Consider the following 23,567-nt stretch of genomic DNA (forward strand, 5'->3'; position numbering starts at 1 on the left):
CCCCCTGAAACGAGGGATCCCTAGAGGACAATATCTTAGGGTAAGAAGAAACTGCTCAAATGATGAGGCGTTCTACAATGAGGCAAGGGCCTTATAGTCTAGATTTAAAGACAGAGGGTATCCTCAAACAGTACTGAGAGACGCATTTCAACATGCGGCTACCAAAGACCGAAGTGATTTACTAGTCCCCAAAGTTAAAACAACTGACTCACAACCATTAAGGATTATATCCAACTATGATGTAGCAAATGATGACGTAAAACAAATACTCAGAAAATATTGGCCGATCCTTAGAATGGATCCTGATCTTTTGGAGATAACCACTGAACACCCCGCTGTCTCATATAGACGAGGCAGAAGTTTGAGAGACCGCCTGGTTACCAGTCACTTCGTACCACCTACTAAAACTGGTACCTGGCTGGACAGAAAACCAGTGGGTATCTTCAAATGCGGGACCTGCAAAGCTTGTGAGTTCATATCCACGGTGAAAACAATTACCTGTTCAACGACAGGTCGGCTATTTCATATTCGGGACTTTATTAACTGTAGATCAAAAGGTGTGGTCCATATATGTCAGTGTTCCTGCCCCATGGACTATGTGGGCAAGACAATCAGGGAACTGAGAAAAAGGATCCTGGAACACGTCAACGACATTAAAAATAACGAGGCGACACCGGTCGCCACCCATGTAAACACCATACATGGGGGTGACCTGAGGTCTCTACGGTTTTCGGTCCTTGAGGTGATCCCTCCACCTCCACGTGGGGGTGACTGGGACAGAAGGATCCTGCAAAAGGAGAGTCAATGGATCCACAGATTCCGTTCCCAGTCCCCACGTGGTCTTAATGAAAGGCTGACCTTTTCGTGTTTCCTTTGACCCTCAATTTTTGTGCGTCAATAATGTATTGACAGGGGATGCCTGTATGTATATACCCCTATTAAAATGTCCACCTGAACCTTAATTACCGTCCGTTCCGCGTATTCCTGGGACATCCTTAATTTGTGCCTTCCCCCCTTCCCCCCCCCCCCCTTCCTGCTCTATTCCTCTATGTGTGTGTTTGTATATCCCCTATAGCTGTATAGGCTCTAGTGATCAGATGGTCCCTTAAACTGGACCAGGTGCGTAAAGCGCCGAAATATGATTATAAAGAACACATGAATGACAATGGATTCATTGTGTACTCGGTCTCCCCTGATACATCTTTACGGGGAAAAATAACTATAATGACATTATCTCACACACTAGTGCATGTCCTAACACCACCGTGTAGTCCCTCTGAAAAGACCGATAGACTGTATGACTATGACCGATATATATACGTAACAAGTCACTGTATACATGACATAGAAGACAGCAGATGTTCTTAGATACTTGTTTATATAGACATAAATAATAATAAATTGAGATCCACTTTATCCGCAGTGTGAGGGCCGCTGTATCATTAATAAACTGACCCTGTTATATCGAACATCAATAATAATAATATCTGCTCCCTTCACTATATATATCTGAGTTGACGAAGTGGGAGAGTGTGCACGATGCGGTTCAATTACCGGATGCACCGTGCGCTCCACATGCAATAACAGTGACAAGAATCCGGAAATGGTCATGCGAATGGGCGGAAGTGCGCGTGCGTTCCACTGTGGAACGCACGCCCAGACTCGGCACTCCACCCACAATACGCTGGATATCGGAGGCTGCGGCGGCTGGGTGCGTTCCACACTGGAACGCACGCTCACACCACATGCCTGCAGCTTAAGGACACCTGTAGCCGATACATCTGAGGCAATCAAGAGGGCTATAAAGTGGGCAGGGACAGTTAGACAATGGCTCTGGACCGCCATAGGGATTGCAAGGGAGGACTGGACCGTAGGATAACTTAAATGTGAGTAACCTCCTAAGACTGCTATGAATCGGCTCAAGATGTATGGATACATCTTTTCTCATTATTTAATGTCTTGAATGCCTAGGCTCCATTCATCTACTTGATATATCTGTGGGGCCAGATTTGCGTGATCAAGGACTTATCCAAGGTAGCATCATTTATTAATATGAGAGTCATTTGGTGGTGGTTTCCTGGATTGACTGGAGACACAATAAGTATGTATATGTATATATTCCTCTCTTTTTCAGCCATATATTTATATCATATAGGGACGCTCGTCCTATAACATGACGATCTGTGCCCTGTTGGCATACTATACAAGGAGTGACATCAAAATACCTAGACAGAGTGAGTCACCCATTAATACTATGTGACTAGCATGGTGGTGGGCACACAATTACCAGGTGATGAGTCAGTGCTGAAGATGACATACAATTATACATATACGTTTTTTCTCCTTTTCTGTTTCCTTTCACAGAATCCTACTCTGAAGTCCTGCATCTATGTACTTAATAGCCATGCATTTACGGTTGATTATGTCGGATGCTCCCTTCAATTCTCTCTAATACTAATAACATCGTGCAAAACCAATAGGTCCAGTCCGAACTTCTATCTGTGCAGTAACAGACATTATCACACTAGGGATGGTGAGAGATATTCACCAATAGAGTGGTCCCATTATCTGGGCCTTTATCCTATCAGTGTGATATATAGGCTATATGCTGCTGACCTGACGCAGCATTTCTTATACCTCATTATTTAATTTAACGGAAAGATTCATTCACCCTCTGATGATCCCACACCGTGGGGGAAACGCGTTGGGGTTTTAGTGTATTGTATTGATTCGGTCCATATATCTGGGTGACCGCATACACCCCTATAATGGAGTGTCTTTTAATGAGTTAGTCCGGTGCGTCGCGTACCTTTTGATATTTACATATCACTAGGGATGTATACATGGCGCACTCATTTTGTGTTTGTTTTTGTCTTGCTGTCCATAGAGGTCCCCCACAGAATAGGCTCATCTCAACAGTGAGGGTTACCTAGGATCTGTTAGCCTTAGGCTCGAGGACAGGGAGTCCCCACCATTAGGGGCCGTCCCTGGGCAAAGGGTTTAGCATAGGGTCCATAATAGGGACATTGTCCTTGCCCACAGCTAAACCCAGTTAGTCAGATAGGTGGTGGACCAACCGTGGACACTCGATATGTGTTGAGATATTAAAGAATATGTAATAACTGAAGCGATCGTCCTTTGGAAGGGTTGACTCTTTAGCTGGATTTTGTACTTCTTCATTGACCCATTTATTAAAAACCTATATTTAATTGCTGGATTTAGTATTTATAGGGCTGTGACCTCACAGGGTTGGTTGGCTGCTGATTGGCTGCATGCATGGCATTATGGGTCAATGATGTGTTGCATGCAGTTTTGGGTGGAAAATCCAACCAACTCCATAGTAGGTTAATTTCACTGATGAAGTGCCTGTGAATCTATACATCACATTGATAGAAAGTAGAGCCAATCAGTGGGCACTGTATACATGCACTGATTGGCTGTATACTAGTGCATCTTGGAGGGCACAGTACATCTCTCTGTACTACATGTACTTCAATGCTGTCTACTGTACCTATATTACATGTATGTTACTATTCCTCGCCTACTGTATAATACTGTACGTGTAGTGTTCTCCACTCCACTTATTCTACATTTATTGCACCTCTTTCCTCCTGTGCTACATAGCCTGAACTGCTGTTTACCTGTCTCATGACCAGCTACTTCTTTAGACATCAGGTGAAATCTTCGTTTTACTGTCACTGTATAATGCGTGTACTACACAGGACTCTAGAAAAGCCCCACTAAGAAGGTGATTTTCAGCTTCCAGCATGTATTCATTAATATTTATATAAAACATATACAGTTTCAAGAAAAAGTATGTGAACACTTTGGAATGATATGGATTTCTGCACAAATTGATCATAAAATGCGATCTGATCTTCATCTAAGTATGAACTGGTGTGTGTTTATTATAGGGCAGGGCAGCTGTAACCAACACCTCTAATCTCTTCTAATTGATTGGACTCCAGTTGGCTGACGCCTCACTCCAATTGGCTCTTGGAGATGTCATTAGTCTAGGGGTTCACATACTTTTTCCACCTGCACTGTGAATGTTTATATTGTGTGTTAAAAAAAAACATGGTAACATTTAATTCTTTGTGTGTTATTAGTTTAAGCAGACTGTGATTGTCTATTGTTGTGACTTAGATGAAGATCAGATCACATTTTATGACCAATTTGTGCAGAAATCCATATCATTCCAAAGGGTTTCACATACTTTTACTTGCAACTGTATGTAGCTCTAAACAATTAGCCATAGGGTTTATGGTAACATTCCTGTGGTCTAGAGCAAAGAAATGGTTAATGTCTTTAACCTCTAGGAAAGTGAAGAGGTTAATGTCTGTTCTCCCAGTGGTCAATAGCAGTAAAGGTGTTAATGATGTCATTCTTACAGGTCTAGGCATTACTGTCAGGATCCCTTATGGCAGGGATAGCCAACCTGCGGCTCTCCAGCTGTTGTAAAACTACAATTCCGACCATGCCCTTCTGTAGGCTGATAGTTGTAGACAGTCTGGGCATGCTGGGAGTTGTAGTTTTGCAACAGCTGGAGAGCTGCAGTTTGGCATCCCTGCCTTATGGTCTAGGGCAGAGAATGACGGTAATTATCAGCATTCCTGATAATCTAGAGCACAGAGAGGTTTAATGACACCAGCCCTGGTGGTTTACAGGCAGACATGGAGTTAATGTTTGCATCTTCAGTGGTCTAGGGCAGTGGAAAAGTTAATGAAACCATTCCTGTAGGTTTAGTGCAGTGAATGAGTTACTATATTTGGAGGTCTACCACAAAAAAGTAGATAATGTCAGTATATTTACAGATCTAGGACAGAGAAAGGGTTAATGCCAGCATCCGTTTTGATTTAGGATAGAGACATAGTTAATGCCAAAATCCTTAGTGGTCTAGGTAGAAGCAGGTAAAGGAAACCTGTCTCTAGTTTTGGGACTGCTAAACCACCAGCATCCTGTGATTTCTAATATACGTATGCTATGCAGAACAGATAATTGAATCCTGGTCTGCCTTTCCTGTAGTGATCCACGTAGGTGCCTTTTATATTGCAGAGCTTTATGGTTTTTGGCACTGCACTGGAAAAAAAGTTTAAAAGTTGTTGCAATTTGTCTTTTATACATGCTAGATGTACAGCCTCCCTCTGCAGACCAGTGTTCCACTGCAAAATGCAAACAAAAGCGATAAACATTTTTTTGCCATAATATGTAAAATGCTTGTATTTACACAGCCACAGCCACCACTTGATAGGGCTGGTGCCACCATCTCCACTCTCTGCATGTAGAGAGGCAGAGTTAAAAAATTTTAGTCAGTCTAGCCAGTTTAAATCGGTTGGTGTCTGAACAGCAAGGAGAGCAGACGCAAATATGTTGTTCTGACACTTTATCCACCCTTGGATCAAGGTACCAGCCGGGGAGTGGTCTGAAATAGGACAGAACAACTTCAAAAGCAGGCCAGATTTAACAGAGAGGTGTAGATAAAGCGCAGTAGAGATAACCTGTCTGCAAAAGATGTATTGACTCTATGGCATCCAAGTTCAGGAGTTGCCTCTGGTCCTGAGCATTCCAAATCACAATTTGGGTACACTGTGAGAAATACCCACATCCCAAGCTGGATTCTGTGGATGTGTACTGTAGATACTGCAACTTGTTCAAAAAAAGGAGCAGAGAGTTTGCTTGTTGTTAGGGGGAACCACCCTGAGGTTACATTGCATTGCCTAAAGTAAAGTGTACCCCATGCCTGGATGCTTATTTCAAAGACAGCTAGTGAAGTGCATAGTAAGGAAGCCTACATTAAAGAGACACTTTCGCCTATTAACTATCTGAGTAGCTGCGTCACATTTAAAGGGATTCTCTCATTTCAGCTAATGGCATTTATCATGTAGAGAAAGTTAATACAGGGCACTTACTAATGTATTGTGATTATCCATATTGTCTCCTTTGCTGGCTTGACTTAATTTTTCCATCACATTATACACTACTCAATTTCATGTGGTCATAACCCCTGGAATTGAGCGGTGTATAATGCAGCATATTAGTCCCATCTCGCCAAGCAAGATGAGTTAACCCCTTCAAGGCTCTAGAAAAGTAACAGCCACCATGGAAGTCATATTGGAAGTTTTCCAGTAACTTATATAATCAGGTATTATTGAATCATTATTCTTTTGTGACTCAAAAGACTAATGGCCACTGGGGATTTGTGTCCAGAGCAGGTGTAGTGCCCTGAAGCAAGGGTACTTTGGAGTATGGACGTTTGTATACATTTGCCCCTATTGCTATGCAAAGCCATCAACTATTTTAGTGCACTTGGAAGGGTTTAATTGCACTGTGATTTATGCCGTTGTTTACACTAATACTGTTTATATTGTTAAACTGCATTTTATGTTTATTGCTATGTATCCTGTTCATTTACACTGTTACTGTAAACAAGCCTTGCACTGTCGAAAGGGTTAAAGGGGTTCTCTCACTTCAGCAAATGGCCATGTAGACAAAGTTATTCATTTTGCCTGTTGATGGGGGGGAGGGCATGGTCAGTGATTGGCTGTAGTGGTGATCTATCACCCATGCGGCATGTGACCCAGTAAAGTACCACATGGATGACATGTTACTGTTGTGATCATTGATTGGCTGTATGGGTCACTTGTCCGCTCATCAACAGGATGTTGATTCCCAGATGCCCGGGACTTACAGAGGTGGAGCCAATACCCATTATCTGGGACCAGGTAAGTATAAACCTCACCTACACGAGACAAGAGCAAGACTTTCTATAGAATCCGTCTCGCTTCCTGTCCTTCCTATGTTCTAGAGGTTGATGGGGGTCTCAGCTCGATGTGGCAGATGATTGTCGGGAGGGAAGAGTCCCCTGCTGGCAATCGCCTGCTCGCTAGTGCAGGAGACAGCTCCTATTACATGCAGCGATCTCCTCCTCCGCATCTTGAGGAGCAATACACTTTGCCATCATTTGTCCCCATGCTGTATAGTGGTTTGCCGGTGGCAGATCGTTATTAGATACCACGATCTGCCGCCTGCAAAGGATAATTTATTACCATGTCAAAAGATTTGGATTGTCCAACGATCAAGCAATTGGTGTCAGTATTACACTGCCAGATGATCGCTAACAAGCGTGCATATGAACGCTCGTTAATAATAAAATGGCTACACAACATTTCACATACAAACAATAGATCTGAGAAATGGGGATCATTCTAAATTAAAGTGGTATTATACCTACTATAAATGCTCACATTTTTAATCAAACGTGTGTCGGGCCCATCTACCAGGCGTCAAGGTGGCTCCCGCAAATGCGTACCTAACACTAATAAACCACCTCTCTTGGACTTACCTAAGCCTACATTTTTCAGGGCAGTGTAGGAACCAGATACATTTATACTCTGCTCAGAAGCCCCAGGCAGATGGGCGTTGCTCAGTCTACAAGAAAATTTTGACTGGCACATTCATATACATAATCACAGGTGCATATCCATCAAGCAAACATGGTTGCACAACATTTCACATACAAACAATAGAGCTGAGAAATAGGGATCATTCTAAATAAAAATGGTATTATACCTACTATAAATGGAAAAATAGAAGCTCTTTGCACATATTTTTGATCAAACGTTTGTCGGGCCCATCTACCAAGCATCAAGGTGGCTTCCGCAGATGGGTACCTAACACTAATTAACCGCCCGACACACGTTTGATCAAAAATGTGCGCAAAGAGCTTCTATTTTTCCATTTATAGTAGGTATAATACCACTTTCATTTAGAAGGATCCCCATTTCTCAGCTCTATTGTTTGTATGTGAAATGTTGTGCAGCCATTTTATTATCAACCATGTTTGCTTGATGGATATGCACCTGTGACTATGTATATGAATGTGCTAGTGTACGGCTGAGTTCACACGAGCGTGTCCGGATAAGGTCCGGATGCGTTGCGGCAAACCCGCGCTAGTAGGTACCTAATTGCAGTCAGTTTTGCACGCGCATGATAAAAAACTGACTGTGATACCCAGACCCGAACTTCTTCACTGAAGTTCAGGTTTGGGTTCGGTGTTGTGTAGATGTAGTTATTTTCCCTTATAACATGGTTATAAGGGAAAATAATAGCATTCTTTAATACAGAATGCTTAGTAGGTGGTCAATTGAGGGTTAGAAAAAATAAAAAATTATTAACTCACCTTCTCCTCTTGATCGCATAACTGCCGGTCTCTTCTTACTTCTTTAATCATGAGCTGCCGGCTAAAGGACCTGTGGTGACGTCAGATCACATGGTCCAATCACATGGTCCATCGCTAAAGGACATGTGGTGACGTCAGATCACATGGTCCAATCACATGGTCCATCACCACGGTGATGGACCATGTGATCTGACATTACCACAGGTCCTTTAGCCGGCAGCTCATGATCAAAGAAGTAAGAAGAGAGTGGCAGCTACGCGATCAAGAGGAGAAGGTGAGTTAATAATTATTATTTTTTTAACCCTCAATTGACCACCTACTAAGCATTCTGTATTAAAGAATGCTATTATTTTCCCTTATAACCATGTTATAAGGGAAAATAATACAGTGAATAGACTGTCATCTTAGCAACCATGCGTGAAAATCGCACCGCATCCGCACTTGATTGCGGATGCTTGCGATTTTCACTCAGCCCCATTCACTTCTATGGGGCCTGCGTTGTGTGATAAACGCACAATATAGAGCATGCTGCGATTCTCACGCAAAGCATAAGTAATGCGTGAAAATCACAGCTCATGTGCACAGCCCAATAGAAATTAATTAGTCCAGATTCAGTGCGGGTGCAATGCAGAAATCTCGCCCATGTAAACCTAGCCTGAATGTTTCCTGTAGTATGAACTCTCGTTAGTGATTATCTGCCGAAAAATCGGGCAGTGTAACACAGACTTTAGAAGGCAAATGCTTACTATCTTGTAATACATCGTCTGAAATGTATGTGTTTAGCAAATGTCTGCAGTAATATCACAATGAACAATTTCTAATTTCTGTCACTTTTGCGACCAATAGTTTAATTCATGTGATTTAACAATGGCATACACAACATCCACGTGAAATAAATAACATTGTAGAACTTCTATATATACATTACAAACACAGGGCATACAGTATGATATCACGACTGTGTTAATAGCTCTGCAGTTCTAGTGCTGAATTCAAAAACACCTTGGCCATTGACATTCATTGTATTAATCTGTAGTACAAGATGGTGTATACTTCACGTCTGTGGATAATAATAATAATAATAATAATAATAGGCTAGTCATCCCTGCAGCAGGTCGTAAGGTAAAGCCTTTGATTTTCAGGTTTGATTTCAATTACTGGCATAAATATTAAGTCTGTACATTCATAGCTTGATTTGCAGAAAGCAGCATAAAAAAGTATTTCTTACTTTGCTTTTGTTTGCAAAGTCAACAATGGTCCAAATAATGTAGGCTATTTTACATTTTCATGGTCACCCTCATGTTCTGGTACATACTGTACATAGGTGAATTTATTCAAAAGTATATTAGTCTGGGGATCCCATTTGCTTTTCTGCTCCTTTATTTCATTTATAAGAGAGCCTTGGGAGACATGGGTGAAGTTTTCATCCACAACAGGTAAATTGAAGAGAACTTTTTAATAGCATGAAGACTGAAATACCAGTGGGACTCTAGATGTCCGAACTGCCATCCGCTTCTGAACATGAAACCATATCATGTCACCTGAGTCAGTTTGTTCCTTTTTTTGGCTGAAAGGCAGCAGGCATTGCTATCCCAGAGTTAAAGAGGGTAGGTTTCTTGGCTTGAACAGATTTCAGCAGCTGTGCCTCGGAAGCCCCTATCATCAACCAATGATTTTAGAACGAATGGAGCTTTCTTTTATCTGCAGGAGACCACGGTTCAAATAAGTCCTCACAGTGCTGTTTGGATTTCGGCCTGGAACATACTGCCAAACATGGCCTGGAAATAAAGTAAGAGCGATGAACTGAAAAGTGCTAGGTACCATAAACATATTACACACTATATCACTATGGAAAAATGAGAAGAGGCTTAAACAGTTTGAGCCAGGGCTGAATTATAAGGGTTCAATCATGCAACTGAAAACCAGCTCCACTCATCTAAATGGGGTTCTTTTGGTGGCAAGTACACATTATTCTGCAAGGGACATTTGCCCCGGGACCTTCACCATGTTGGTGTCTCAAGGGTTACCCATACAAGAACCTGGGGTACCTGGGGTTTGAAAAAAATGCATACTCCAACAACAAGAGATTAAAACGTGTAATATCAAGCAGAAGAAAGGATTGTACAAATTCTAAAAACAGCCCCATGCAGGGCCATAGCAAGTGCCGATCAACAATATAGCAAGTCGAACAGCGTTTAAAGGGCTTTTACAAGGGCGATGCATATTGTCAGCAGCACATCCCCGGTACACATGGGGCAATGTGCTGCTGACAAACAAGCATTTTTATGCCCCAAATGAAAGATATGCTCAGTGACGTGTCAGCATGTTTACATGTGGCAGTCATCCTACAAATGTTCGTCTGATCATCAGGCTTGTGTAAAATTCCATTGTGTTAGAGATCTGCTATCTTTGTTCTAAGCTCTGATACTCCATCTGTCTGTACTGTGGAGTACTTTCAAAAATGTAATTTATTCAACACCTTTACTATGGAGGGGTCCCGACCAAGTTTTAGGACCAACCATAATAAAGCCCTTGCTCTAGCAACAATAGCGGTTTCCCAAAATGCTCAGATTTCTATCGTAGTATGTCTTTTCTGAAAAAAAAAAAGACTAGCTGTTTTAGGAACATGAAAGGTTTATGACAAACATAACCTAACAATGATATAAAATAACACCCATGGCACTGTGTAAGCCACCAGGACAATGACTACAGTAGAGGAAACAGAATGGAATAAGAAACCTTGACTCTTGTTTAACTATATTAGACAGCTTCTTCAGGAGACAATGTCATTAAAAAGTGGGGGTATAGTGTACATATAATCTGATCTGCAGCTCAGGTATCTTGCATTTCTACATACAAACAGCAAGTCAAAGAAGATGGTACACAACAGACTTCTCTGTAGGAGCAAAGGCCAAGTGATGTGCACGTGTCTCTCCACATCACCTGCGCTTCATGTCCAGGCACAGAGGCAACAACGAGGACACAAACGTGACTCCATTATTTTATTTTTTTATTCACTTTTAGACGTTGCCTCCTGATAACCTGCGGCCCTCCGGCTGTTGCCAAACTACAACTCCCAGCATGCCTAAACAGCCTACAGCAGAGCATTGTGGAAGTTGCAGTTTTACAACAGCTGGAGGGCCGCAGGTTGAGCATCCCTGTTCTAGGACAATTCAACGCATGTATATTGAGGTGTTATTGTGGCACATACTATGGCTGGTGTGTTTAACAGTGAGATGTCTTCCATTCCGTTCTGTTTCTCCTACCTATGTCATTATACTTGTTGTTACATTATACAGTGTATTGACATAATTTTATTGATTGATCTTTACATCACTGCTTTCATAAATATCTCTTTCACTGTACTATATATACATTTATATCCACTTTGTGTGTCCAGTTATGTGCGGACATCACTGCAGATACTCTCATCCACTTCGCTGCAATATGATGTTGCCATGATGTATGTATCTGTACGTTTAAACTGTGTCTGATCGATAAAGAGATAAAAATGCTTTTTTGCCTTTTTTTTATATTAAGGTGTTTATTTAACTTTGAATATATGTATTTTTTGAGGTACAGTACATTTGAGAACTGTCACTTATGTAGTCATCTAAGGTTACTTCCCAGTTTTTTATGTTTTCATTAAGTGTGAAAGGATGATAACTGAGTAGTCTTTTTTTTTTTTAAGCTAGCTCATTTTAAGTAGCTCATATAGACTTTTCTTAATTCTTTTTCCAAAGTAGGTTGTAGCCATATTATCTTCCAGGTTGTTGCATGTTAACCAGCGCAAGTTATACAGTAAAGCTACACAAAACTTTTGAAAAACAATATTATCACCCAGATTAAATTAAACAGTATCCCCTACTGAGTTCATTTTCACTCACCTCTTCAAGATTTGGATAATCCTCATTGATTTCATCCTGTGTGTCCTGCACAAAAATCTCAGTGTCACCAGAACCCTGAAATAGATGCTGGTGTTAATATTGATATATTGTAACAGGTTGGCAGAGCAATTCAAATGGAGGGGGGAAATGTGATACAAGTAAAAAAATATCAATATAAGTAGATTACTTAGGCCTCTTGCACACGAACGCTGTGTGCCCGTGGCCGTATTGCGGCCCGCATACGGCGGGTCTGCAATACACAGGAACCGGCCCGTGTGCACTCTGCATCACGGATGTGGACCCATTCACTTGAATGGGTCTGCAATCATGGAGATGCGGAACGGAAGCATGGATCGGAAGCCCAGGGAAGTACAACATTTTTACAATATTTTTTGCGGTGCGGACGGATCACGGACCTATTCAAGTTGACCGTGCTTTGGGGACCGAAATGTGCAATTTGCAGACCCCAATGCAAGGAACAGATGCACAACGTTCGTGTGTATGAGGTGTTAGAAAGACAAAAGTTTGGAAAAAAGATTTTCTTTTTCCTCAGCAAAGTTGCTGGTTCATTAGGAGTTTCTGGTTGTTCTGAGTAGATACTGTTTCCCCTTGTTAGGCCTCTTTTACACGGGCGTCATGTTTTTTGCCCGGATAAGAGCCGGGTGCGTTGCGGGAAAATGCGCAATTTTTCCGCGCGAGTGCAAAACATTGTAATGCGTTTTGCACTTGCGTGAGAAAAATCGCGCATGTTTGGTACCCAAACCCGAACTTCTTCACAGAAGTTCGGGCTTGGGATTGATGTTCTGAAGATTGTATTATTTTCCCTTATAACATGGTTATAAGGGAAAATAATAGCATTCTGACTACAGAATGCATAGTATAATAGTGCTGGAAGGGTTAAAAAAATAAAAAAGTTAACTCACCTTATCCTCTTGTTCGCGTAGTTCGTTCCCGGTCTGTAGTTTGCTAGCTGTGGGCTTGGGCTAAAGGACCTTTGATGACGTCAGATCACATGCTCCAATCACATGGTCCATCACCGTGGTGATGGAGCATGTGATCTGACGTCATCAAAGGTCCTTTAGCCCAAGCCCACAGCTAGCAAACTACAGACCGGGAACGAACTACGCGAACAAGAGGATAAGGTGAGTTAACTTTTTTATTTTTTTAACCCTTCCAGCACTATTATACTATGCATTCTGTAGTCAGAATGTTATTATTTTCCCTTATAACCATGTTATAAGGGAAAATAATACAGTGAATAGACTGTCACCTAGAACCCATGCGTGAAAATCGCACCGCATCCGCACTTGCTTGCGGATGCTTGCGATTTTCACGCAACCCCATTCACTTCTATGGGGCCTGCGTTGCGTGGATTATCGCACCGCAACGCACAAAGAGGAGCATGCTGCGATTTTCACGCAACGCATAAGTGATGCGTGAAAATCACCGCTCATGTGAACAGCCCCATAGAAATGAATGGGTCAGGATTCAGTGCGGGTGCAATGCGTTCAACTCACGCATCGCACCCGCGCGGAATACTCGCTCGTGTGAAAGGGGCTTTAAGGATATCGAGAGAGTGGTGGTGGTTGCTGGTGGCCGGGACATTGCCCTCAAATTTACCAACATTTACACCTGGAAACAGACGTACATGTTGGTGAAAATCTACTAGGTGCACATAATCAATGGCAAGGCACACATCCCATCATAAATTATGCACATCTTCATGCAGCAGAGCCAGCACAAAAGGGTAGCAAAAGTTTAGTAAATTACCCCATAGAGTTTTTTTGTTGTAGGACTGAAAGCTAAATGGCCAAAACCACAAGTGGTTACCAGTCTACCACCAGACACTAGTTTGTGCTGCACCGGTCTTGATGGGCGCTGCGCTGCCAGAGCAAATATATGACAAGGCACAGTCCACGTGCCAGACTGCAATCTACTCCTGCTCCAGTTTCTGGTGTAAATAATGATAAATGTGAAAGGGCTTATAGCCATGCCACCTTTCAGAAACATGGTGAGGATGGTATAAAAATGCCATTATTCTTCCTAGAAGCATTCTACAACCAATAGAGCCCGCACAACAGCAAGCAGAAGCTACTACATACAGTAGCTATATGGCCTGTGTTGGTCACATTTCCTTCCCCCACTGTTGTTTCTTGTCAGTAGTGTCTCGGTCAGTCAACCAACTAACAGCAAAGGTTGTGGTGCCATTGTAATATAAATTCCAGGAAGGAATCACGTATGTATGCTCATTGTGCGAGTGCTGTTTTGCGTCAAGATTTGTGACTTTTTGCTGTTTCACCGCCATCCTTGCCACTTTTGGAAAGAGGTTCAAAAGTGGGTGTGATTAGGTATGATAATTAGTTAATGCCGGGGTTTATCATTTCCACTTTTTGAAAAAAAAAATGGAAAAAAAAATGGAAAAAAAGTCGCAAAATACTCTGTGGGGGAAGTGGGTTGTTAGGAAAAGTAAAGAAACATTTCCAGACAAAAATGAAAGTTTTTAAAAAGCTAAAAATTTAACAAACATTGTGAGACGTTTGATAATTTGACGCACCCTTTGCCAGCTACGGTAGTTCCTTCATAATACATTCCTTCTGTACTGTTTGAACTGTTTTCATACCTCTTATTATTGCAAGTTGCAGGGGTTTTGTGATGTGTTTGACTGCACAGTAAGTAGAAGTGAAACACATGGTGGGAATATATCATGAAGCCAGCTTTGCTTTAATTGTTACTTATTTAGTTAGGGTACTTTCACACTAGCGTTATTCTTTTCCGGCATTGAGTTCAGTCCTAGGGGCTCAATACCGGAAAAAAATGGATCAGTTTTATCCTAATGCATTCTAAATGGAGAGCATGCCATTCAGTAAGCATCAGGATGTCTTCAGTTCAGTCACTCTTACGGTATTTGGCCGGAGAAAATACTGCAGTCCAAAATTCCGGAACACTTGCCGGAATGCCGGATCGGGCATTATTTTACATTGCAATGCATTAATGCCGGTTTCTCAGTCTGCGCATGTGCAGACCTTTAAAAATGTGAAAAAAAATAAATACAGGATCCGTTTTTCCAGATGACGCCAGAGAGACGGATTCCAGTATTGCAATGCATTTATGAGATGGATCCACATCCGGATCTGTCTACAAATGCTATTAATTTGAATACGGATTTCCGGCAGGCAGTTCCAGCAACAGAACTGCCTGCCAGAATCCAACAAAGCAAGTGTGAAAGCGCCCTTAGCAAAAGTGCACCAAATTTATCAGAAGTCGCATAATGTTTTTTTTATTTTTTATTTGCCACATCTTTAAACCATTTAGAAATGCTACTCCACTATTCCTATGTCACCCCCTGGAGTAATTTTGGAACTTTATTGTGAAAAAAGATGGAGAATCTGGCATGAAAATAATTACCATACCAAGCCATGCCCATGTTTAACTCACTTTTCAGAATTGAAAATGGTAAAAATTGCAAATTTTGGCGCAAAAAGGCACTTCTGCTAAAATTTGCTACTCTATACATTTCCCGTTAATTTGTGGTAAAACCACACATGGTTTTGCATTTGTGTTTTTCTAAGCTGAGATGTAAATCTGATTACTGAGCCATTGATTAATGACATTATGGGGGAAATGTATCAAGCTTGTATGCTATTTGTTTTCTGGTGTAGAAAAGTCACACATTTCGGTGCAAGTCCCAGTTTGCAACAAAATTTCTATTTATTTTTTTGTTTAGCTTTTTCTGACACCCCTGTCAAATTTCCAATCAGTGGGCAAGGTGTGGACAGGAGGAGGCAGACATAAAGGTAAGAACCAGTTTCTGGAGCAGTTTAGTAAGTTTATTTCTCAGGTCAAAAAGAGGAAAATTTAAGGAGCAAAGAGGGACAGAGGGATTCAGGTCAAAAAGAGGGACTGCATGGGAGGCATGCTTACATAATGTAAATATGAATACCCATTACACAGTATTGCAATATATTGGGATTAAAGTGAACTGCAAAGCATACAAGACTTCCAAATGACGTCCTCCAGAAGGTCAGTGTTTAGTAGCTAAAGAAATTCCTTTCCTGGTTGGATACCAGATTCTGATTCAGCACAAACTGTGACTGTAAATCACTCCTGGCTATCAACATAATACTCTGCATTGCTTTAATCAATTTAGATATAGATTCTAATAATAGAGAAAATGATACAGTTTTTGCTATGGAAATTTGCTTAACCACTTAGTAAAAGATTATGCCAAATTGAACTAAAAGTCATTAGTCTTGCAGTTGTAGAGCGTGGGCAGACATATTTAAATAGAGCTTAATCATGGAAGAATTAAAAGTTCGGAACTTTCAAATATACTTTATGTATTGCAAATGTTTATATTAAGAGCTTGCAAACTTGTCCTTAGTTAAACAGCTATCCCCATCTTAACATTTATGGCATAACCACAGGATCTTGTGGCCACTGTAAATGGAGAGGTGAACACAAATGCACAACTTCCGCCATTCTCTCCTATGGGTGTTCCCTAACTTGCAGAATAGGCATTCTCAGCTATTTTTAAGCTCCTATAGAACGGAAATAGGTAAATCGGTGCTCGTTATGGACAATTCATCTGACTTTTTAAAAGGATCTTTAGTCCAGTTTGTCATACTGTATCCAGGCTAAACAATTGTTTATAAGCCAAGCAAAGCACATATCTTTCCCCTATCCTGCATTAAGCTGATAACTTGTACCTATACCAATACATTGTACCAAATTTCAGCTGTGTGCGTAGGACTAGGTCATTAAAACATTTTTACCATCTGAATGTAAAAAATAAATAATTCCATCCATCCAGATTTATTATAGAATGATGGCGTACATCTCCTCATAAACATGCAGTTTGCAACTTTCTGATGCCAGTTTTCTGACATATATAAATGATCATGCCCCATAAATGATATTTAATGTTACATAATAATGTTTATAATATATTAAAACATTTTGGTATTGATGACCCATCCTCCAGATAAGTCATGAATACCAGATCAGTGGCACCCAGCACTCCGACCCATTAGCTGTTTCGAGGTGTAAGTACAGCACATCATCACTGAGCCAAGTAAACACAGATCACTGAACTGTTGATACGTTAGCTGGAGAGGATATGACAAGTGGTATTTTACAGTGTGTTCCTTTTAATACATACTTGATAATTAGTTATATCTATACATACAAGAAGATAAGATACCTTTCCAGATGACATGGTATGTCTTATTCCTGTATTGTTTGCCAATGCATGAAGGACAGCATCATGCACAGTAAGGAAGAGGTGATCACGACTCAGTCCTCCCTCAGCAAAGACTCCTCCAAGTTCAATGTCATCGTACACTTGAGCTGAAAGAAAGCAAATAATAGGTGGAAGAATGAAAATTGCCCTGTAAGAGAATGCTCACTCCTAATATCCCATGAATACCTTGGCAATATTTAATTACATTATTAGTATGGGTTGGTATGTTAAACAGAGATCTAAAAAAAATAAACGTAAATGAAAAATGAAGAGTTACCCCATCCCCTAGCTAAAATTAATTATCGCCCCTGAATGCAGACACCAACTCATCTGTTCACCGATGAGTTGGTCTCTTTGTTTATTTTAAATGCATCCCAAGCCTTAATTAATTTTAGCTTCACGGTTGGACAACCCTTTTAAGTACGATCCTCCACCACTGATTGGCTTTAGCTAATGGGGTATTTCCCATACTGTATACCCAATGCCCTATTCTATAAAATAGCTTTAGAACAGAAAATGAAGAGACTTTTTCCTTAATATAGAAGGTCCCTTTAACTCTCTTGCAAATTACATAATTTTGTGTGTGAATGAGTCCACAGAAATTTAACATACTGTCAATTGACCAAAAAATCCTTTTAGGGGTCCTATTGTTTATATTAAAACTACAAACTTTATTATTGAATAATTAAAATACTACTCAGAGAAAACAATACCATTGAGTGGTTTTAAAAGTATCAGGAGACAGTTAAGGGCTTGGATATGTTCACTGTCTATCTGAAGTGGTCTCTGTCACTAGGCTATACACTCTGAAGGTTAGCTGGCCTATTAAATACTCTATAGCTAATGCTAGCAGTGTATTGATTAACAGGTGCTAGATACTGTGGATCTACTAGAAAGATAATGGCACTACTCCTCAAATAGGTTGTGTAATAGCGCCGCAGCTTACTATGTGTCAGACACTATGGTATGACCCCTGATGATTAATCAGTGATGTCTTGATGGTCACTTATAAATGGAAAATCCCTATTAATGATGGGTTGGACTTGCTCGTAATTCCCTATATTTCAAGCATCCATCATCATTCATTTGCACACAGATGTAGCAGTGCTGCTATTCCACTAGACACACACATCCAGATAGCCAAACAGTGTTTGCGACCCTACAAGGTATAATTTGTAGCTCTATTACAGTATCCTGCCTAAAACCCAATAACTATCACTACCCCACCTGACATTTCGCAGCGATGCTGCTTCGTCAGGGGAGTTGGGGTAATAGCGTGGCGCACTGTAAATCGCCTTGCTAAATAAACTTTCTTTCCCCTCCTCACCCGTCCTCTCCACCAGTGAGAAGTAACCACTGTGGATTGACAGGTGGAACGTTCTAACAGGAAGGGTAACGTACCCCAGCGGTACCCCAGTGACATTACTGTTAGAACGTTCCACCTGTCAATCCACAGTGATTACTTCTCACTGGTGGAGAGGACGGGTGCGCCACGCTATTACCCCAACTCCCCTGAGGAGTAGTGCTATTATCTTTCTAGTAGATCCACAGTATCTAGCACCTGTTAATCAATACACTGCTAGCAATAGCTATAGAGTATTTGGTATGCCATCTACCCTTCAAACGGAGTGTATAGCCTAGTGACAGAGACCACTTCAGATAGTGAACATATCCAAGCCCTTAACTGTCTCCTGATAATTTTAAACCACTCAATAGTATTGCTTTCTCTGAGTAGTATTTTAATCATTCAATAATAAAGTTTGTAGTTTTAATATAAACAATAGGACCCCTAAAAGGAATTTTTGGTCAATTGACCATATGTTAAATTTTTGTTCAGCATCCTGAGGGCCCTAAAGGGACAAAATTCAGTCTGAATGAGTCCACAGTCATCACCTAACATATGTACTCTAATGCTTCACTGCTGAGGACTGTCTTTATCCTCTGGTTTTGGACACTGTTTGGCACTTCCTCTGTCGTTCAGTATTATGGACCCATAGGCACAGTCATATGGTGCCTCTAAGAGGAGCAGTATTCTCCCCTGGTAGAAATGCTTCTAGTGGAAAATTTCTCCTCATTCAGTTTAATAGCGATGAGCAGCAATATCAGACAGAACCCATGGAGAAGAGTGACACTGTTTCTGGAAAAAAAAAATTTTAAAAAAAATTCCGAACTTTTACAACCCCTGTAAGGGGCTTGTCACGATAGAGGGGAGGGAAAAGTGCTGCCCTAAACTCCACCCCACCTCTGTTTCTGCCTACTTGCAAGCCAGGAGGTCAACCAGGTACACAGGGAGCAATACAATAACGAGGTCAAAATGCAACCCGGAGTCAGAAGTCAAGAGGTCACGTCAAATCCAGGGAGGTAACAAGGTCGAGGTTATAAACAGAGCCGAGGTCCAAGAATGCAGAAATGCACAGGAGACTGGTGGTGAGGGTAGCAAGACAAATTACAGGCAACCTATGGCCAGCAGGTTACCTGTTAAAAAAGGTCCTTCTGATGGGTCATGTCACATGGCCAGCGTCTCATGATCCGTCTTCTGCAACTCAGAACAGCTTAGTGCCGACTCATCAATATTGGCGCTCAGTTCCCCACGTGCTTGTTGCCAGCCGTGCTTGTTGTTCCCCACGTGCAGGATGCCAGCCACGCTGAGGAAGCGTGTGCGGCCGGGTCCTCCCCGCCATCTGGCTGCTATGGAGATGAGGACGTCGGCTGCGTCCTAGCTCCTCTTCACTAGCGGGATGCAGGCGGGGCTGCAGAGGAGAAGCGCGTCGCCGTCTCCCAGTTACAGTACCCCCCTTTCCACGGGGGGCCACCGGACCCATATTCACTGGAGACGTTTTTCCGGGTGAGCTAAATGGAATCTCCTCACCAAATTGTAGCATGCATTTTACTCGCTGGTACCCAAGATCTTTCCTCGGGACCAAAACCCTTCCAGTGAACTAAATATTGTAAAGAATTACAGACTTTTCTCACATCCTAGAAACCTCGAATTCTAGTTAACCGGCAACCTCCACTTACGGCGGAGGTTCCTGTGCAGGAGATACAGGAGACACATACTTCTTGAGTAAGGCTTTGTGAAAAACATTATGGATGCGAAATGAGTGAGGTAACCGTAACTTAAAAGACACTGGATTAATGATATCAATGATTTCATAAGGACCAATAAATCGAGGTGCAAATTTACCAGAAGGGACTTTCAGAGATAAATTCGGGGTAAATAACCACACCTAATCTCCCAACCTGAAATCTACCCTTCAAAAGCACCTCTTGTCAGCATTAATTTTTTTAATCTCCTTGGACTTTTTCAGGTTTAACTGAACCTGGGCACAGACTGTGCACAGTTCCCTTACCCACTAGAATGGCTTCCGGAATCTGAGAGAAAGACGGCGAAAATGAGTTAAAACGCGGATGAAACCCAAGATTACAAAAGAAAGGAGACATACCAGTAGACAAGTTCACCTGATTATTAATGGCGAATTCAGCCAAGGACAAATGTTTTATCCAAAGATGTTCGTTGTCAGAGACGTAACATCTGAAATACTGTTCAAGAGACCGATTAAGACGTTCAGTTTGACCGTTGGTTTCCAGATGAGAGGCCGAAGAAAAAGACAGAGAGATATAAAATTTATGACAAAATGCCGTCCAAAACTTTGAGACAAATTGAACGCCTCTGTCTAAAACTACATTCTCCGGAATTCCATGTAAACGTATTACATGATTCACAAGCAGGGAAGCTAGAGTCTTAGCATTAGGTAATTTTGCCAGAGGAACAACGATTACCCACACAACTGATTTACTCTCCGAAACCGGTAGGTTGGTGACAAAATCCATGAAAATATGAGACCAAGGTCTACTGGGGATGGGCAGCGGTCGTAACTCACCCATCGGACGGGACCTAGGAGTCTTGGACCTGACACAAACTTCACAGGAGGATACATATGACTGGATACCTCTAGACAAAGAAGGCCACCAATAAAACCTGGACACTAGTTCCTTGGTGGCATTAATACCTGGATGCCCACTAAAAATAGAATTGTGACACTCACCTAGCATCCGGAGACGCAAATGACCAGGGACAAACAACTTATCTTTAGGGGATTATACTGGAGCCAAGTTTTGTCCCGCAGTGATCTCGGTCGTCAAATCGGAGGAGACCAAAGCCACAATGATACCTTCTGGTAAAATAGGTTCTGGTGGAGTATCAGGAGACTGAAAGGCACAGTCATAAGGTCTATGAGGGGGAAGGACATAGAAAAAACATCAGCAAAGTCACTAATGTAAGTGGGAAGAGAGTTTGACTCTGCAGAGACTCCAGCCTGAATAACAAGTAGACAACAAGAATCACATTTCACTCCCCACTTCTCTAGTTCACCCATGGACCAGTTGGTGACTAGATTATGAACCTGGAGCCAAGGTATACCCAGAACTACCTCCACAGGAAAAAAAAATTGAATAAAAAAAGTACATTCCATATAACAGACCCCTACAGTCAAGGTTACTTCCGGAGTACAATATTCTAGTGTCCTGCCCACTAATGGCATGGAATCGATAGCAATCATATGAATAGGGATCACAAGGGAAAACATGGGCACATCAAAGGAAAGAGCAAAGTTATGGTCAATAAAATTAGCAGCAGACCCAGAATCCACAAATGCCTTCCCAAAGCCCTTACTGGAGCCAAAAGAAACAACCACCGGCAACAACACTTTTTCTTTAACCACCTTGGGAAATACGTTATCCTTCTGGGCGTCAGGACGTGGAGATCACCCAGAAGGAGGAACTTTAGGACATTATTGTAACAAGTGATCCGATTCTCCGCAGTAGAAGCAGGAACCCTTTTGACGTCTCAGATCCCTCCTTATTATTCCGAACTGCATGGGCTCTTCTGGATGATTCTCCAATTGGACTCTTGAGGGTGAGGGGTAGGATGTGACCAGTGAAGACATCAGTTGTTCTCTTGTCTTGATAGGGCCAGGGGATATTCATAGTATTTAGTATATTGGGCAGACTAGATGGGCCAAATGGTTCTTATCTGCCGACACATTGTATGTTTCTATGTCTTTCCCTAATTCGTTGGTCCAGTTTAACAGCTAGAGTCTGTTTTAAAATGTCAGGGAGGGAGTAACTGACCAACATATCTTTCAAGTCCTCTGAGAGCCCCAACCAAAACTGACATCTAAGCGCTGGATCATTCCAACCAGAGGAAACGCACCATTTCCGGAATTTGGTGCAATATTCTTCAACGGGTCTGTCTCCCTGACTAAGAAACCTTAATTGACTGTCAGCTACGGGCGCCCTATCAGGTTCATCGTATAGTACACTGAAAAAATGCTTCAACATTAGCTAGCTAGCCCTGCAACAGTGAAATAACAATGCCTACCCGTTGTTGTTCAGAGCCCGAAGAATGTGGACGTAAACAAAAATAAAGCATGCTGCTTTCTTTAAATGTTAGGAAATACTTTTTACCCCCTGAAAAATGGTCAGGCATTTTTACATGAGGTTCAAGATTTTGAGCGGAGGAAATTGCTATAGGTGGGGGTTGATGCAATTCCTGCTGCTGTAGCCTCTGTGCCAAATCCTATACCATTTGACCACTATCGCATAAAGTCTATGGTTTTAGGTATGGCCTGTGATTCTGTCACGACAGAGGGGAGGGATAAGTGCTGCCCTAAACTCCACCCCACCTTTGTCCCTGCCTATTTGCACGGCCTGTCCTCCTAACCGATGGCGTACAACTTGGCGGCAGTCCCTCGCTTAGATACGTGCAGAGGCCTAAGAAGATAAGAGAAATATCGTAACAGAGTCAGGCAAGCCAAAGTCAAAGCCAGGAGGTCACGCAGGTACACAGGGAGCAATACAATAACAAGGTCGAAACACATTCCGGAGTCAGAAGCCAAGAGGTAACGTCAAATCCAGGGAGGTCACAAGGTCGAGGTCAAAAACAGAGCCGAGGTTCAAGAACACAGAAATGCACAAAAGGAAACTTCTGGTGAAGGTAGCAAGACAAAGCACAGGCAACCTGTGGCAAGCAGGTTACCTGGTAAAATAGGTCCTCCTGATGGGTCATATGACGTGGCCAGCGTCACATGACCCGTCCCTCGCAACTCAGAACATCTTAGAGCCGACTCATCAATATCACTGCTCAGTTCCGCACGTGCTCGGTGCTCGTTGCCTAGGGGATGGAGGCCGACAGCCATGGCGAGGAAGCCTGTGTGGCCGGGTCCTCCCTGCCCTCTTGTTGCTATGGAGATGAGGACACGGG

At 42.0% G+C, this 23,567-nt stretch overlaps 1 protein-coding gene across 1 annotated transcript in view; it reads right to left on the reverse strand.

Moving 5' to 3' along the window:
- Positions 1-9,009: 9,009 nt before the first annotated feature.
- Positions 9,010-23,567, reverse strand: part of SLC26A9 (solute carrier family 26 member 9) — an 87,703-nt gene continuing 73,145 nt past the window's right edge. Inside the window, exons 19-21 of the mRNA XM_044287302.1 lie at positions 17,267-17,412; positions 12,067-12,141; positions 9,010-9,957 (exon numbers count right to left, since the gene is read on the reverse strand). Coding sequence (XP_044143237.1) covers positions 9,910-9,957; positions 12,067-12,141; positions 17,267-17,412 — 269 coding nt within the window. The 3' untranslated portion in view covers positions 9,010-9,909. The remainder of the gene's footprint in view (positions 9,958-12,066; positions 12,142-17,266; positions 17,413-23,567) is intronic.

Source organism: Bufo gargarizans, chromosome 3 (genome assembly GCF_014858855.1).
Source record: "Bufo gargarizans isolate SCDJY-AF-19 chromosome 3, ASM1485885v1, whole genome shotgun sequence".
NCBI lineage: Eukaryota > Metazoa > Chordata > Amphibia > Anura > Bufonidae > Bufo > Bufo gargarizans.